This window comes from Monodon monoceros, unplaced genomic scaffold (genome assembly GCF_005190385.1).
Source record: "Monodon monoceros isolate NGI ecotype Baffin Bay Population unplaced genomic scaffold, NGI_Narwhal_1 Super_Scaffold_16, whole genome shotgun sequence".
Taxonomy (NCBI): Eukaryota; Metazoa; Chordata; class Mammalia; order Artiodactyla; family Monodontidae; genus Monodon; species Monodon monoceros.
The window spans coordinates 111593149-111607308 of NW_021703772.1; the positions used below are offsets into that span (position 1 = coordinate 111593149).

The 14160-nt window shown below is 39.6% G+C and overlaps 1 protein-coding gene and 1 pseudogene across 1 annotated transcript in view; both read left to right on the forward strand.

Annotated features, from left to right (window-relative positions):
- The window catches only part of NIPA1 (NIPA magnesium transporter 1), a 41545-nt gene that overhangs the window by 13620 nt on the left and 13765 nt on the right, over positions 1 to 14160 (forward strand). Inside the window, exons 2-3 of the mRNA XM_029225623.1 lie at positions 1613 to 1660; positions 2635 to 2725. Of these exons, the coding sequence (XP_029081456.1) occupies positions 1613 to 1660; positions 2635 to 2725 (139 nt within the window). The remainder of the gene's footprint in view (positions 1 to 1612; positions 1661 to 2634; positions 2726 to 14160) is intronic.
- Positions 7661 to 13167, forward strand: LOC114897014 (annotated as a pseudogene).

A 14160-nucleotide genomic window follows, 5' to 3' on the forward strand; every position in this document is an offset into this window, starting at 1 on the left:
TCATGCCCTCCAGTATAAAGTCATAGAGGCAGGACTCCCAGGCCCTGAAAGAGCTGTTCCTATTCTCAGAGGTATTGCACCAGGGGAGCCCAACCTCCAGTCAGATGCCATTAGCCCATCAGAGGTCATTTTTACCTTAAGTGCTGTCCCCTGGCCACATGGCTGTCAGCTTTATAGTCGCATTCTCATGCAGAAAGTGAAAGGGTTTTGTTACTCAATTATCTACAACAATCCATATTGAAGTTTTGCCAGTTGCCCCAATGTTGTCCTTTATAGCAGCCTTTTTTTCCCATCTAACATCATGTGTTTAGTCACATCTCTTTAGTTTCCTGTCATTTGCAACAGTACCTTTGTCTTTCATGACCTTGCCGATTTTGAAGCGTATGGGCCAGCTGATATGTGGACCATTTCACAATTTCCTCATGATTAGATTCAGGTGATGCAGTCTGGCAGGCGTACTGCAGATGTGATGTTGCCTTTCTCAATGCGCCCTCAGGAGGCGCAGGATTTGGTTTGTCCCACTGCTGATGGTGTCAACTTTGACCACTTAGTTAAGGTGATGTCCGTCAGAGTCTTAGAGTACTGTAAAGATAACTTTTTCTCTTTGTGATTAATAAAAAAGCTGGTGGAGGTGATTCATGGAGGTTATGTGGCAATCCTGTCCCTCAGCAAACTTTCATTCACTTATTTTAGTCTCGATTGATGGTTCTTGCCTGAATCAGTTTTTACTGTGATGTTACCACATGGTGCTATTTGAACTAGACCATTCCTTCCACTCTATCATTACTTATTGGTCTCATTTTCTTAAAAGTACTTTTTAAATACCTGTAGCTCTGCTCCTCAAAAAAGCAGCCTGGCTTCCTATGTTCATTATACCAAATTACTGCAAATTAAAACATCCAAATAGATTAGGTGTTTTAGTCTGAAGTGAAAAAATCCTGTTAGACTAGGAGCATTTTGACATACCTGAAGAAGGACAAAAGGAGAGATGGATGTGACGAGGAGACCTGCTCCCATCTCTGCCTGCCCTGGCATGCATTGGGGCATAAGAGGGTAATCCAAGAGAGTAAAAGGGAAACCACTGTGTACAATGTCCGATCATTGAGTGAGTGTAAGGGTCTGCTTTCAACCATTTTCACATGGTTGCAAAAAGAGCCATGTCACAAAGGTTCTACATTATGAACCTGTTAAAGTAGCAAGTCACAGAACCCTGTACTAGAAAAATTATCATATAAATGGGTTTCAGTAAATGCATGAGAGAATTGGACTTTGAAGGTCAAATCTCGTTTGAAATCAACATATAAAAAGTTACTCCAAAGAATATTTGTCTCTAGCTGATGTGTTGAGCCCCCCTCCCAAATAAAGTACAATTTATAAAGATTTTATTTGCTTGGGTCAGCTTGTGTTGATTGCAGAAAGTATTTTGCCACTTTTAATCGTTTCTCATGCTGCTCTTTTATAGACTATTTTAAAGTTTCTTTGTAGGGTGAATAAAAGTATGGCATTCATTCTTTTCAATTTTAGTTTTATTTAAAAATTCCTCTTTTAAGTGTGTAGCTTGTAAACCTCTTGGTTCGTACTTTCCTGATGTTTTTGTCTCACTCTTTTACAGGTACCTCCTATTTAACAGACATTGTATGGTGGGCAGGAACAATTGCAAGTAAGTACTCTTTGTGGTGAAGAGCTTGGTCTCCTTTTGTAAGATCAGTCATTTATCTGTCAGGGCTGGATGGAGGGGGTGGGATGAGCTTAGCTTGTTCTTTGGAATAAGGACGGGGATGGTGGGTGACAGTGGAGGGTGAAGGCAGAGGATCCTGCTGCCTGCTGTTGGCCCTGAATTTTGTCCAGGTCAGACTGTCCTGGGTCTGAAGAAATTAAGCAGCTCCTGCTTCCTCATTTGTAGTTGGGCTGTGGGCATTTGGTGAGCTTGTGCCCCACACAACTGGTTTTACAAAGGAGTTTCTTCACTCAGCCTTAAGTACCAGATCAGAGGTCATGTGTTATAATATAAAAATAATAAAATTAGAGTTCAGACCTTTACATATATAAAGAAAAATTCTGTTAGATATTTCAGATATATCTTGAGGTCTTTTTGTCACACATTGTCTTTTAGGCAAGAAATTTTCTAGTAGACATTGATTCATTGAAGAACTCATTTTTAAGCTCTATCTATCTATCTATCTATCTGTCTGTCTATCTGTCTATCTCAGTGCAGCCCCAGGCACAGCCCTGTACAGGCAGTAGTGTTTCCACTTGATGTGCCAGCAGTGTGTCACTGGAATAGATCCCAGGCCACTTGAAGGGACATGGAAAGCTCTACATGATCTATCTTAAAACAGGGATGTGTTAAGAAGAAAGTGGAAATATACTCTTGTACCCACTGTCAGTCACTACTGGTTAGACTGGGAATTTCCATAGAGGGTTGAAACTAATTGGGCCAGTGACACTATGGGGCCTGCTCTCCTCTGCCCTCAGGACTCTTAATCATGCAAATGATGCCCCATATTTCCTTCCTCACCAGTAATGAGAAAGAAGTAGCCCTTTCAGAGCACAGTCTTGCAAAATTCAACTCTGTGATGAATGCTCAAAGAGATTTTTGTAATTGCAGTGATACCCTTGTGATTCTCTTGACAGTGGCTGTTGGCCAGATTGGAAACTTCCTGGCTTACACGGCGGTCCCCACAGTCCTGGTGACTCCTCTTGGTGCCCTTGGAGTGCCATTTGGGTGAGAGCTGGGATTCTGTGTTTTGCTTTTTAATGTGTAGTTTAGGTATAAGAAAACTTTTCATTTTAAATGTTTCTGTTAAAATAATAAAAGTAGAAGTGTAACTGAAGATATGTCTTCAGTATTGCATTCCATATGGTTTAATTTTTATCCCTTCAGATTTAGTTGTATGAATTATTAACCCTGTCTTAGACATTTGCTTCAGTATATTTCAAATCCTTACTTATTCATGGATACCAACATGATGTCATCACTCTCCTGGTCTTTGCTCTGGAAGACTTCCTAGAGACTGGAGTCTTCCTAGCTCCTTGGCAAGTGATTCTGAGAAATCAATAAGCAAAACTAGTCAGTTGGTGTTTTATTTGGGTCCCTAGCATCCCCTGCTGGATGCTGGGCAGTCCCCTATCTCAGGAGACTATGGAGGTTGGGACAAATGACACATGGGCTCCAGTGGGTTGTGTAAAAGGATTCACGACTCACAACAGCCAATAGCAAATGTATCACCCGAGGAGAATAGCTCTGGTTTGGTCTGGAGTAGAACAGGAGCAACGCGGGGCCTTGAGTTTTTATTGCAGTTACGAAGTGAGCCAGGTGGAGGTTCCCATGCTCAGTCTGGGGCTTACATGATTTGAAATTTTAGTGCCAAGGGCCTGAGGGTGTGAGCTGTCCTTCTTATCAGGTTACCCGGATATAGGGCAAAAGGGAAAAGAGAGAACTGGGGACACGAAAGCAGCCAGCTACCACAAATGAGGTCTTTCTCTTTATTACACTTGGCTTACCTATGAAAATGATTTTATGAGACATTTATTAAATATATTAACACATATCCTCTTGTGAACCTATTTATATTATTTTACCTTTGAAGAAATCATTAATAAACAGAGATAGAATAGAAGCGAAATAGCATCCAGGTTTCTAATTCATTGATATATTGGTATTCTGCTGTATTCCAGACAGAGCTCCAGATCCTTGCAGAGAAGTGTGTCTATGGTAGATGTATTTAATTGCGTACCTTAACGTCGCTTAGGCTTTAAGGTTCTGTGGCCTAAAAAGCACAAAAGCGTTTTCCACGTGTGAACCTTTGAAAATGTGTTTGTAGTACATTGTTCTAATCCAAACATATGCTTAGTATCACGTGTGGCTTAACATCACTTTGCATTTTAGATGGCCCTGAAAAGCTTAGATTACATGAGTGGGGCTCTCATTGGGGAATCACCACTTCAGCTTCTCAGAGCCCAGCCTCACTCACTGTTTCCTGAAAAATAATCAGGCAAATAAACAACCCAACCATATGATCTTTGCACTTTTAATGCACACATATTAAAATGCCTTGCTTCATTAATTTCCAAAGAACTGTCAATTCTTAAGGACTTTGATAATTCAAAGACTCCTCACTAGAAATGTTCACTGCTTCAGGTCTTCAGGAGACGTTTCCCAAAGAACCATGTGAGATGGCATTCTGGATTAAAAAAATGTTTTCAACTCAGGATCCCAATAAGATGTTTTTTTAAAAATAAGAAAACAAATTAATTTGGAAAAAGTAAAGATATCAATATGTAGGTACATAGGTATATGTATATTTAAAAGAAGTTCTTTTTTTGTTAATGGGATGAGGTTGCTAGAATTACATAGAAACAGAAATGAAAAGAATGTGGCACTGGGAAAAAAGATGTCTAATATCAGTGAAATAGAATAGAGAGTTCCCAAATAGGTCCACTTTTCACTGCAGTGGTTTAATGTATGATAAAGTAATCATCACAACAAAGTACTTTTAAAAAGGCTTTTAAAAATGTTTTATTTGGAATTAATTTCCAAATTACAGAAAAATTATAAGGCTAAGAAAAATTAAAACAGCATCCATATACACCTCACCCAGATACATCGATTGTTGACGTTCTATCCCACTTGCTCCATCATTTCCTTTCTCTGTATCAGGGTTTTTCAACCTTGATGCTATCACCATTTGGGGCCAGATAATTCTTTGTTTTGGGGGGCTAACCTGTGCTTTGTAGGGTGTTTAGCAGCATCCCTGGCCTTCACCCATCAGATACTGGTAGCTCCCTCTCCCCAAAATGTCTCTGGACATAAGCAAATGTCCCCTTGTGGGGCAAATCACCTTTGTTTGAGAAGCACTTTTCTATTACGAATGTGGTGCTTGTTTTGTTTTTTGGATTTTTTTTTTTGATCCATGTGACAATAGTTACATATATCATGATCCTTTACCCTTAAACACTTTGACTTGTATTTCCTAAGACGAGAGACATCCTTTCCATAACAATAGTATAATCATCAATTTTGATAAATTTAACATTATTATAATAAATGTATCTTTCTAATCTGCCTTCCCCATTCCAATTTTGTTAAGTGAACCATTATACCATTATTCTATACCATTATCCTTATACCGCCATCCTTTATACCATTATTTTTCCTTCTAGTGCAAGATGTAGCCTAGTATCTGCATTTAGTTGTCATATCTCCAGTTTAAAACAGAGGGTTTCTTTTCTTTTTTTTTTTTTAATAGTTTTGGGAAAACTGGTAAACAATTTGTAGGAACATCAGTTTAAATCCTAATCATAGCACCATCAAAATGTGATCTAAGTGAATTAAGCATTATGTACAGGATGGCCATCCAAGTGTGAAATAGAAACAAATACAACATTGAATCGTTTGTTGATATTACATTCAGTGCCTGATTTGTGTAATGACATTATTTGATATGTTGAGGTGTGTTATCTCACTCAGCAGTGCAGAGTATGCTATGTAAAGCTGAAGTGAACCCAGTGTGTTAACTGGCATCTCCACTAATACCTACCTGAGTATCTGTGGCATGTAGCTACAGATAGTTTATGTCTCTGATATTCATTGAACAAACCCGCATCTCTAGCACAAACCAGAGTAAGTCATACAGAGATTTTATCTGTAAAAAAGGAGAAAAAAAAGTTTAGCTATGTACCTAGAGTTTATGGTCCATGTGTAGGAAAACTTTTAATGTGTTTCAGATCTTAGAAGGTTAAGAAGTTTCAAACATTGGAAGCAATAAAAATGAAAAGGTTAATTTTCTACACTAAAAGATAAAATAAGAAGGATGTTTCTGTGTAATTCTAGCAACCTCATCCCATTAACAATGCAGGGGACACGGTTTCGAGCCCTGATCCGGGAAGATCCCACATGCCGCAGAGCAACTAAGCCCGTGCGCCACAACTCTGCACTCCAGAGCCCACGAGCCACAACTCCTGAAGGCTGGGTGCCTAGAGCCTATGCTCTACAACAAGAGAAGCCACTGCAATGAGAAGCCCGTGCACCGCAACGAAGAGTAGCTCCCACTCACAACTAGAGAAAGCCCTCACACAGCAACAAAGACCCAACACAGCTAAAAATAAATAAATTAAATAAATAAATTTTTAAAATGTATATATATTAAAAAAAAGAATTTCTTAAATTGACCAAAATAATATGAAAACCCCAATAGATAAAATGACAAAGGGCAAAAAGTGCCACTTTATACATAGGAAAATAAATTTATTCCACTAATGTTGAACCTCATTTTCAATAAAATGCACATAAGCAAACAGATTTAATAAACACCATATATATGTGTGTGTGTATACACACACACACACACACACACACACACAAAGGAAGAAGAGGAAATAGAACTATATAAGAGTAACGTTATTGTATCTCACTGTAGTTAAGTTAGTATCAATTTGAAATGTATTCTCATAAGCCTTAGAGAAACCACAAGGAAAATAACTTAAAATAAGTATAATGAAAAAAATCATTAAAGGAATTAAAATGCCACACTGTAAAGATTCACTTAATGCAGAAGAAAGCAGTGAGAAATAGGGAACAAGAAAAAGACGTGAAGCATAGAAAACAAAAAGTAAGACGGCAAACATAATCTAACTATATAAATGTCAGTGGATTAAACAATCCAATTAAAAGGCGAAGATTGTCAGGCAGAATGAAAAACAAGATCTAGCTATATTCTTTCTACTTCAGACATACTTTAGATTCAGAGATACAAATAGATTAAATGTAAAAGGAAGGAAAAACATATATTATGCAAATAGTAACCATAAGAAAGTTGGAGAGGCTATGTATCAGACAAAATAGACTGTAAAACAAAACAGAGCAAAAGTTACTAGAGATGAAGAGAGACATTTTATAATGACAAAAGGGGCAGCCCGTTAGGAAGACATAACAATTATAAACAAATAGGTACCTAAAAACAGAGATCCAAAATATATAAAAGAAAACCTGACAGAATGGAGAAATAGAAAGTTCAACAATAGTAGTCACAGCCTTCAGTACCCCCCTTTCAATAATGGATAGAAAAACTAGGCAAATGATCACGAAGGAAATAGAAGACTTGAATGACACTATATCCAAGTAGATAAAGTAGACATCTTTAGAACACTCCACCCAACAATAGCAGAATTCATCTTCTTCCCAAGTGTACGTAGAACATACTTCAGGATAGACCATGTGGTAGGCCGTTAAAATCATCAATAAAGTTGAAAGGGTTGAAATCATTCTCTGACCACAGTGGAATGAAATTAGAAAGTAAAATCAGTGAACTTGGTGAAATTCACAAATATATGGAAATTAAATAACTTACTACTGAATGATCAATGGATCTGAAAAGAAATCATGGGACTTCCCTGGTGGTCCAGTGGTTAAGAATTGGTCTTGCAATGCAGGGGACACCAGTTCGATCCGTGGTTGGGGAACTAAGATCCCACGTGCCGTGGGGCAGCTAAGCCCACATGCTGCAACTAGAGAGTCCACGTGCCACAACTAGGGAGCCTATGTGCTGCCACTACTGAGCCCATGCACTCTGGAGCCCGTGTGCCACAACTAGAGAGCCCATGTGCCGCAACTAATGAGCCCGCATGCTCTGGAGCCCACGCACCACAACTAGAGAGAAGCCTCCATGTCAGAAGTAGAGAGAAGCCCACGCACCGCAACAAAGAGCCCGCGTGCTGCAACTAAGACCTGACACAGCCAAAAAATAAATATTAAAAAAAATAAATCACAAGGGAAATTAGAAAATACTTTGAGATGAATAAAACTGAAGAAACAGCATGCCAAAGCATTTAGGATTCAGCTAAAGCAGTACACAGAGAGAAATTTATATTTGTAAATGCCTACCTTGAAAAAAAAAAGGAAAGATCTCAAAATAAACAACTTAACCTTCCATCTTAAGACACTGGAAAAAGAGGACAAATTCAAATAGAAGGAAGGAAATAATAAAGATTAGCACATAAATTAATGAAATAGAGAATAGAAAAACAATAGAGAAAATCAATAAAAGCAGTTAGTCCCTTGAAAATATCATCCAAATTGATAAGACTTTAGCTGGACTGACAAAGCAAAAAAGAGAAAACTAAAAATACTAAAATCGGAAATGAAAGAGGAATATTACTACCAACTGTACAGAAATGAAAAGAATTATAGGCAAATATTATAAACAACTGTATGCCAACAAGTTAGATAATGTAGGTGAAATGCACACATTCCTAGAAAGACACAAACTAACAAAACTGTTTTGAGAAGAAATAGAAAATCTGAAAAGACCTATAACAAGTAAATAGATTGAATTAGTAAATAAAAAAATCTGCATCAGGGAAAAGCTTAGGTAAAACTGGTGAATTCTACCAAACATTTAAAGAAGAATTAATAGCAATTCTTCACAAAGTCTTTCAAAAAATAGGAAGGGAGGGATTTCTTCTCAGCTCACTCTATGAAGTCAATGTTACCCTGGTAAGAAAACCAAACACAGCGCAAGAAAACTACAAACCAATACTCTTACGAATATAGATGGATAAATCATCAACAAAATACTCTAATTGAATCCAGCAATATATAAAAGGGGTTATATACCATGGCCAAGTGGGATTTATCTTAGGAATGCCAGGTGTATTTAACATCAAAAATAAAATAATGTAATACACCACATCAATAGAATAAAGGGTGAACACTGCATCTCAACAGACACGGAACAATTATTTTATAAAATTCAACACCCCTTCATGATGAAAACAATCAATATGCTAGGAATAGAAGGTAACTTCCTAATCTTGTAAAGGATCTCTATGGAAAAGCCCCAGCTAACATCATACTTACTGGTTAAAGACTAGATGCTTTCCCCCTAAGATTAGGAACAAGACAAGATGTCCAATTTTTGCCACTTCTATTCATAATGATACTGGAGGTTCTACACAAAGCAGTTAGTTAAGCAAATGCATTAAAAGGCATCCAGATTGGAAAGGAAGAACTCAGTCTCCATCTCCCCACAATAATTAACAATTAGCTATCCATTAATGAAAACAGCTCTGGGAGAGCTCCAGAGTCCACTTGAGAAAATTTAGTGATACAGTGGAACCAAAAACCTGAGAATAACTGCAAGAAAAAGAAGGAAGAAGACAGCTTCATTTTGACTGCATTATCCCTTCCCCCAAGTCGGGGTTGCTCAGTGCCATGAGGGAACTTCCCAGATAGGAAGAGTTCCCCTGGCCAGGAAAGGAAGAATGGAGGAAGTAACCAGTTTCCCCAAGACTTTCAGAGCACCACACGAAGCTCCCACCCAGATTGGCAAAACTGAAGTGTATTGAAATGGCTGGGAGCAAGGAAGAAAAGCAGGGGATACCAGTGGCAGCCATGCAGTGGGAGTGAGTGTGGTTCTCAGTGACCTGCTTTGCAGAAAAACTTAGCAGATTTCACCACCGTGGACCCCTGCATATTTCAGCAACTTTTGCCCTATAGGTATTCACGTTCACTGATGCCAGAAGCCCAAGTCCTTCCTTGCTCCATTTCCCCACTCTCCTCCCCTGCACTTGGGGAGCCTGGGAACCGCACGGGCAGCAAGCAGCCCTCTGTGGCCATGTGAGTGCAAGACAGCAGCCTACACCTCCACAGCTGACCCCGCCACAATGTGCTTCCTTGCAGCTAGTGCCTCCAGCTGTGCCTTTCCACACTGCAGGCCTCCACTGCAATGTGCAGTTTGGGAGCGGGTATCCTGGCAGCCACAGGAGAGCACTCCGGCCACCAGCCTCCACAGCTACATGTTGGTCTGGATCAGGCCCTGTCTTCTGTCACTAGCCTGCCCTGCTGCACTGACCTGCCACCAGCCACTTGAGCTATGCACTTGCACACCCCTGGCCCAACCCGTCACCAGCCTCCCTTACACTGTGCATGGCTTGTGGGGCTGGGAAGTGTGCAGCTACCGCAGGGCCATGGTAGGAATCCCACAGCTGCTAGTGAGCTTATAGTTCGTCCCAGCCCTTGCTGCTTGCCTTGGCCCCTACTGCTGTCTGTGTGTCTGCAACTGGCAGGCACTATATAGGCACTTGAAACTATATAGGCACCTGCAGTTGGCCCTCAGAGCTGAGTGTGTGCACATCATTGGCTCTGGCCACCATCTCTGCCTATCCTGGTGTCTAGCCACTTGACCCCAAGTGATACTATGGACCTCAGTACCCCTTGCGGCCACTATGGACCCTCAGCAGTACTCACCATGGAACACACAGTTGCTGATGATGTAGACCCTAGCAGCCTGAGCCAAAAGACATGCCCCACCGGACCTGGTGCCACCGTATGCGCCTGCTCTTGGTGCCCCGCACCACTGACCGAGGGCCACAGCGCACTCCAGCATGCCCCCACCCCTAGGTGAAAGTCTTCCCTTACCCGTAAAGTCTGGAAAAGGTGACTGCTTCTTCAAATGTGCAGACATGCAAAGCTATAGGGATCATGAAGAATCAGGGAAACATGACTCCACCAAAAGAACCTCCAGTAACGCCTGAAGAAATAAAGATCCTGAATTTCCTAACAAAGAATTCATAATAACTGTTCCAAAGACTCTTAGCTACAAAAGAACACAGATAAACAATTTAATGATATCAGGAAGACAACATAAGACCAAAATGAGAAGTTTAATGAAGAGATAGAAGATGTAAAAAAAGAACCAAACAAATTTTGGAGCTGAAGAATGAAATGACAGAACTGAAGAATTCAACACAGAGCTTTAACAGCAGACAACCAAACAGAAGAATCAGTGAGCTTGAAGGCAGATCAATTGAAAATATCCAATGTGAGGAACAAAAAGAACGAAAAGGAATGAAGAAAGCTGGTGGGACTTTCATGACACCATTAAGAGAAACGATGTAGGCATCACTGGAATCCCAGGAGAAGAAGAGAGGAAGAAAGGAGTAGAAAGCTTATGTAAAGGAAATAATGGCTGAGAACCTGTCAAACCAGGGGAGAGATTTGGACATCCAAGTTCATGAAGCTCATAGGTTACCCTAAAATTTCAGTCCAAAATGATCTTGTCCAATACCCATTATAATAAAACTGTCTAAAATCAAAGACAGAGAATTTTAAAAGCAGCAAGAGAAAAAAAAATCATAGAAGGAAACCCCCATAAGGCTATCAATGGATTTCTGAACAGAGACCTTGCAGTCCAGGAGAAAAGGGGATGATATGTTTGAAGTGCTGAATGGAAGAAACTACCAAGAATACTATACCCCGCAAAGTTGCCCTTCAGAAATGAAGGCAAGAAAAAGACTTTCCCATGGGCTTCCCTGGTGGCGCAGTGGTTGAGAGTCCACCTGCTGATGCGGGGGACACGGGTTCGTGCCCTGGTCCGGGAGGATCCCACATGCCACGGAGCAGCTGGGACCATGAGCCATGGCCACTGGGCCTGCACGTCTGGAGCCTGTGCTCCGCAACGGGAGAGGCCACAACAGTGAGAGGCCCACGTACCGAAAAAAAAAAAAAAAAGACTTTCCCTACGCACGTGGCTCCCGGAGCCTCCTATCCCTCCCCCTGTTTCTCAGGCATTCTTCTCACCATTTAAAGTGAAGTGTGCATTCGTTGTAACAGTGATTTGGCTTTGATGGGTTATCTGAAGCATTCTTCGGTCTCCTTGCCACAGAAATTATATGAAAATGTATTTGCCAAAATGACCAACACAAAGGGGCACCTGCTACACGTTCTCTAGGACTTTTAGAAAACATGGAGTTGTTCCTTTGGCCACATACATGCGAATCTACAAGAAAGGTGTTATTGTAGATATCAAGGGAATGGGCACTGTTCAAAAAGGAATGCCCCACAAATGTTACCACGGCAAAACTGGGAGAGTCTACAATGTTAACCCAGCACGCTGTTGGCATCATTGTAAACAAACAAGGGCAAGATTCTTGCCAAGAGAATTAATGAGCGTATCAAGCATATTAAGCACTCTAAGAGCCAAGATAGCTTCCTGAAACGGGTGAAGGAAAATGATCAGAAAAAGAAGGAAGCCAAAGAGAAAGGTACTTGGGTTCAACTGAAGCGCCAGCCTGCTCCACCCAGAGAAGCACACTTTGTGAGAACCAATGGAAAGGAGCCTGAACTGTTGTAGCCCATTCCCTATGAATTCATGGCATGATGGGTATAAAGAAAATAAAAGACCTGGACCAGAAAAAACAAACAAACAAGACTTTCCCTAACAAATAAAAGCTGAGGGAGTTTATCACCACTAGATCTGCCTGCAGGAAATGCCTAAAGGAGTTCTTCAAGCTGAAATGAAAGGACACTGGTTGGTAACATGGAAATATATGAAAATATACAACACACTGGCAAAAGTAAGCATATAGTCAGATTGAGGATACTGAATACAGAATACTGTAATATGGTGGTGTGTTAACTACCTAACTCTAGTATAAAGGTTGAAGGATAAAAGTCTTAAAAAAGAGCCATAGCTACCACAGTTGATCAATGGATACACAGTAGAAAAAGATGTAAATTGTGGCATCAAAAATATGAAATAAAGGAGGGAATAAAAGATTAGAGGTTCTGTGTGCAATAGAAGTTAAATTGTTATGAGTGCAAAATAAATTTATATCTCTAAGATGTCTTAATGTAAGCCTCATGGTAACCACAAAACAAAACCTTCAGTAGATTCACAAACAAGAGAAGGGAATCAATGGATATCACAATGGAAAATCAGCAGTTCACAAAGGATGGCAGCAAGAGAGAAGGAAAGGTACAAGGAAACTCCAATAAGCCAGAAAACAGTTAATGAGATGGCATTAATAAGTCCTTACCTATCAATAATTACTCTAAGTGTTAAAGGATTGATTTCTCCAATCAAAACACATAGAGTGGCTAGATGGATTAAAAAATAGAACCCTGGTATATGCTGCCTACAAGAGACTCACTTCAGTTTTAAGGAAACATACACTCAAGGTGAAGGGATGGAAAAAGATCTTCCTTGCCATTGGGAACCAAAAGAGAACAGGAGTAGCTATACTTATATCAGACAAAGTAGACTTTAACCTGAAAACAGTAGCAAAACACAGAGAAGGTCATTAGACAATAATAAAGTGGTCAATTCATCAAAAATATAACAATCACAAATATATTCATACCAACATCAGAGCATCTAAATATATTAAGCAGATATTAACAGATCTGAAGGAAAAAATAGACAACAATACAATAATGGTAAAACACTTCAATACCCCACTTTCAACAATGGATAGATCATCCAGACGGAAAATCAAGGAAACATGAAACTTGAACCCTGTGTTAGACCAATCTAACATATACAGAACATCCTATCCAACAGCAGCACAGTACACATTCTTCTAAAGTGTGCAGGAAACGTTTTCCAGGATAGATCTTACGATAGGTCACAAACAAGCGTTAGCAAATTTAAGAAGATCAAAGTCATACCCAGTATCTTTTCCGACCACAGTGGTATGAAACTACAAATCAATAACAGGAGGAAAGCTGGAAAATTCACAAATATGTGGATATTAAATAAACACTCCTGAACAACCAGTGTGTCAAAGAAGAAATCAAATGGGATATCCAAAAGTATCTGGAAACCAATGAAAATGGAGACCTAATATATCAAAAGCTATGGGATGCTGCAAAAGCAGATCTAAGAGGGAAGTTTACAGCAATAAATGCCTACATTAAGACAAAAGAAAGATATCAAATAACCTAGTTTTTTACCTCAAGGAACTAGAAAAAGAACAAACTATCCCCAACGTAGGCAGAAAGAAGGGAATAAAAAGCCAAGCAGAAATAAATGAAATAACATCCATAAAAACAATAGAGATGCTTAACAAAACTGAGAGCTGCTTTTTTTTTTAATAAACAAAATTGAGAAACTTAGCTAGACTACCTAAGGAAAAAGAAGATTCAAATAAATAAATTCAGAAATGAAAGAGGAGACATTACAACTGAACGACAGACATAGAAAGGATCATGAGACTATGAACAATTCTACACCAACAAATTGGATAACCTAGGAAAAAACAGATAAATTCCTAGAACATGCAACCTACCATGACTGAATCATGAAGAGATAGAAAATCTGAGCAGAAGAAGATTGAATCAGTAATTTAAAACATCCCAGCAAAGAAAAGTCCAGGAAGAGA